We start from the raw sequence: 4901 nt of genomic DNA on the forward strand, positions 1-4901 counted from the left end.
CTCTCTCTCACTCCCGCTCTCTCTCATACGCACACTCACTTTCTCTCTCACACACGCACACATAAGCACACTCACTCTCTCTCTCTCTCACACACACACACACACGCACGCACGCACACACACACGCTCACACACGCTCACACACACACTCTCTCACACACACTCACCCTCTCTCACACTCTCTCTCTCTCTCTCACACACACACACACACACTCACTCTCTCTCACTCCCGCTCTCTCTCACACGCACACTCACTTTCTCTCTCACACACGCACACATAAGCACACTCACTCTCTCTCACACACACACACACACACACGCACACACGCACACACGCACACACGCACACACGCACACACGCACACTTTCTCTCGCTCTCACACGCACACACTTTCTCTCGCTCTCACACGCACACACTCTCTCACACACGCGCGCACACACTCACATACCTTCAGCTTTGTGCAACTCCAGTGCCAGCTGCTCCCGAGCTCGCTCCTCTTCTCCCAGACACTCCTGCAGCTCCTCCTGTCTGCGCTGCAGCTCCTCCATCTCCTCACTGTGTCTGAACTTCTCCCTCATCAGCTCCGTCTGTGTGATCCGCGCATGCTCCAGCTGACGGAGACGCAGAGACACAGCATGTGCTCAATATGGTCACATAATACGGACAAACACAAATAAAACAGCTGGCATTAATCAGACTTCTGTGTCATGTAAACCCGATGCAGTATATCCACTGTAATAACAAATACTGATCTATATCTGCACACGTTCAAGAAAAAGCAAATCTATGGAGAACCTGAAGAGTTTCTGGAGCGATTTCTATTCTAGAAACATTAAAGAAATGAACATTCATCAATAAACAGACGAGCAGAGCATCATAACAGTCTGACGACCTTCATTGTGTAATTCATTATGATTTTGTGCTTTTTGATCTTAGTGCTGCATTCGATACTATAGATCATGACATACTCATAGATCGATTACAAAACTATGCACGTATTCAAGAGCAGGCTTTAAGATGGTTTAGATCCTACCTGTCCGATCGCTACCACTTTGTTTATTTAAACGGGGAGTTATCTCAATTATCACCAGTAAAACATGGAGTGCCACAAGGATCTGTCCTAGGTCCTCTGCTATTTTCGATATACATGTTGCCCCTTGGTAATATACAAATAAACTTGAATTGAATCGAGGGTCATGAATGAAAGAACGCTTTATTAGAATACTTTGAAGAATTAATAAAAAAAAGCATCATAATAAATGTCAAAGAAAATTAATTTTTACGGTTTTATTTTAATTTTATTTTGATTATTTTTTATTTTACAATCAATTTTTATGATTTTATCATTTTTAAAGCGTTTTATTTTGATTGCTTTCATTTTAAAATTATTTATTTATTTTAATTCAGCATTTTCATGATTTTAAAAAAAATATTTACTATGTTTTATTTTGATTGGTTTTATTTTAAAATCAATCATATATAAAAATCACTTGTCATTTTACATTTTGTAATAATTTTATTCTTTTAAAAAAATTTGGGTCAGTGAGATTTGTTTTAAGGAAAAAATTATTCATCATGGACGCATTAAATTGATCAAAAGTGACAGTACAGACGTTTATAATGTTACAGAAGATTGCTATTTCAAATAAATGCAGTTCTGTTCATCTGTGAATCCTGAAAAATAAAATGCATCAGTTTCCACAAAAATATTGTGCAGCACGACTGTTTTCAACATTGATAATAATCAGAAATGTTTCTCCATATGTACATTAACTGACAGTCACCACTGATAAGCTACCACTAAATATTGTGGAAACTTAATTTGCTGTAAAGCTGCTTTGCAATGATTTGTATCGTGAAAAGCGCTGTACAAATAAACTTGAATTGAATCGAGGGTCATGAATGAAATAACGCTTTATTAGAATACTTTGAAGAATTAATAAAAAAAGCATCATAATAAATGTCAAAGAAAATTAATTTTTACCGTTTTATTTTAATTTGATTATTTTTTATTTTACAATCAATTTTTATGATTTTATCATTTTTAAAGCGTTTTATTTTGATTGCTTTCATTTTAAAATTATTTATTTATTTTAATTCAGCATTTTCATGATTTTTAAAAAAATATTTACTAAGTGTTTTATTTTGATTGCTTTTATTTTAAAATCAATCATATATAAAAATCACTTGTCATTTTACATTTTGTAATAATTTTATTCTTTTAAAAAATTTTGGGTCAGTGAGATTTGTTTTAAGGAAAAAATTATTCATCATGGACGCATTAAATTGATCAAAAGTGACAGTACAGACGTTTATAATGTTACAGAAGATTGCTATTTCAAATAAATGCAGTTCTGTTCACCTGTGAATCCTGAAAAATAAAATGCATCAGTTTCCACAAAAATATTGTGCAGCACGACTGTTTTCAACATTGATAATAATCAGAAATGTTTCTCGAGCAGCAGATCAGCATATTATACTGATTTCTGAAGATCATGTGACACTGAAGACTGGAGGAATGATGCTGAAAATACAGCTTTGCGCACAGAAATATATTACAGTTTGATAGATATTCACATAGAAAACAGCTATATTACATCATAATAATATTTCACTATTTTTACAGTATTTTTGATCAAATAAATGCAGACTTGGTGACTTAAAAAAAAAAAATCTTACTGACCCTAAGCTTTTGTACAGCACTACACAGTACTGTTCCGTCTTAAAGCAGTCTGAAAATACAGATGAAAAGCACACTGTGTCAACAAGCTCTGAGCGTTTGATCGTCTTCATGTGGTCACACACTGATGTGAAACAAAATCCTGCTTCAACAAAAGCCAGGATTTCTCTGACATGACAAGCGAGCCTGATCTCGTGTGAACACAAAACACACACACAAACACACCCAGGAATCTCCTTACAGCGCAGTCGACGTGTACAACAGCTCCAGACCCTCTTATCTAACTAAACGGCCAGCGAGCGTCTATAAAACCCTTTCCAAAGGTCACACTCTTACGGTGTAGGGCGGCGTGGGCAGGGAGATCTTGGAGACCACTTTGAGCAGGTGTCCGTTGTGGCGCTGGTTGATGTGTGAGATCTGCGTCTGCACGACTACAGCGTTCTTCTCGTGAAGCAGGTGGCTGAGAGGGAAGGGTCGCGGCAGCGGGATGCGCGACTCCACCTCGTAAACATCCATGTCCTGGCTTTCCAGCCAGCTGTCGCGCAGGATCTGCGAATCCCAATACGCCCGATAGGAATCCATGTCGTCTTCTAAGCGGCGTCCTGCGAGAAGTTAGAGACTCGTCTCATCGTCGTCAGGCACAAATGACACAGATCTCTGGTCAGGAAGAACCAGCTTGATGTAAATGAGCGAATCCCAGATGAACAAGTCGATCCGGAGAGGAAACGAGGAAACTACCTGTTACCAGAAACACACACACTCTCCCGTTCACTTTCCCTCGCGCTGGAAACTCATTAACAATTCCATGCTTCCGTGGCAACGGTCCTGTGGGAAAATGCAGGGCCTCATTAACGAGCGAGAACAGTGCATAGCAGAGACTCCCTCTGCCCCTCCTCCTTCTCTCTCTCTCTGTGTGTGTGTGTGTGTGTCTCTCTCTCTCTCTCTCTCTCTCAATCCAATTCAATTCAAAATTGCTTTATTGGCATGACTGTAAATGATACAATATTGCCAAAGCTTAGTACACATGTACAAAAAGATAAAAACAAATAATAATAATATAGTAACAATAATAATAAGTAAATGAACGTCACAGTAATATAATGGAATATTATAACATTTTAGAAGTATTAAACTGTAACAAATTATAACGTGAACATTTGATACCACAGTCTTTAACTTACATAGAAACACAAATACTTCGGATCACTGTCGTGGACAGTAGGGTAACACACTGAGGTCAGACACAACACACATTCACCTGCTGTCCCTCTCTCACTCACACACACATTCACACACACATTCACCTGCTGTCTCTCTCCCTCACACACACACACGCAGACATTAAAGCATCTTCCGGAGAACTATACATTTTTTTGAAATTATTTATCTATCTTTTTCAAGTCAAAATGGACCTGACTGCATTATGAGGGTTAAAGACCACCAAGACCATTAATGATCAGGAATGTGCTGCTTTCATTCCATCGGAGTGATTATTTTCTCTTCAAAGACTCCCTGATAACACCATTATTGATTAACTTCTCCTCCTACACACAAACCTCGACATAAATCTTCATTCCTGAGCAAGCCATTACACTATTAACTCACGGGAAAGCCATTAAGACCTTGAAAACCAGCATCATCGCCACAAATCCCTGCTCCTGCCAGATTAAAACCCGTTTTCACTCAGATCTGTGTGTTTACAGCAGCATGGCTCTGACTACATTAGATATACATGTCCATTAGTGTATCAGTGGCTTAAGAGAACTTCATCCGTTCTTTCAAAGCCTCGCTGTGTGTGCATTCCCTCATAATTCAAGTCAAACCGGATCTGAGCTGATCTAATCTTCGAATCTCTAGCTTAAAATATCAATATATCGATATAAGGCAGCCAAAATCAGCAGTCAAGATATTTGTTTGTTCATAATTTTAATTGTGTACATGTGCGGTGATGGTCTGTATCTCTGGCAGGAAGCTCAAATAAACGATTAGGAAAGATGGTTTCGCTTTACTGCAGACGGATCCACAGTGGGGCGTGGCTACACTGCTGCCATGGAAACCAAAGCATTATGCAAATCGGTCGGTATCTAAGGGCAACCGAAGCAAAAGGCCCCACCCACAGCAGTGAACATGTGACCTGTGAGCATCCGCCGGACTCTGATGAGAGCAGCTTGTGTTTCTCTCACACACACACACACACTCACACACACTCACACACTCACA

General features: G+C 39.1%; 1 protein-coding gene across 1 annotated transcript in view; it reads right to left on the reverse strand.

Annotated features, from left to right (window-relative positions):
• The window catches only part of LOC107573378 (A-kinase anchor protein 9-like), a gene marked incomplete at its 3' end in the record, with an annotated part of 37934 nt that overhangs the window by 25809 nt on the left and 7224 nt on the right, over positions 1 to 4901 (reverse strand). Inside the window, exon 3 of the mRNA XM_016259811.1 lies at positions 450 to 612. Coding sequence (XP_016115297.1) covers positions 450 to 579 — 130 coding nt within the window. The remainder of the gene's footprint in view (positions 1 to 449; positions 613 to 4901) is intronic.

Source organism: Sinocyclocheilus grahami, unplaced genomic scaffold, assembly GCF_001515645.1.
Source record: "Sinocyclocheilus grahami isolate Dianchi unplaced genomic scaffold, SAMN03320097.WGS_v1.1 scaffold1925.1, whole genome shotgun sequence".
NCBI classification, from domain to species: Eukaryota; Metazoa; Chordata; class Actinopteri; order Cypriniformes; family Cyprinidae; genus Sinocyclocheilus; species Sinocyclocheilus grahami.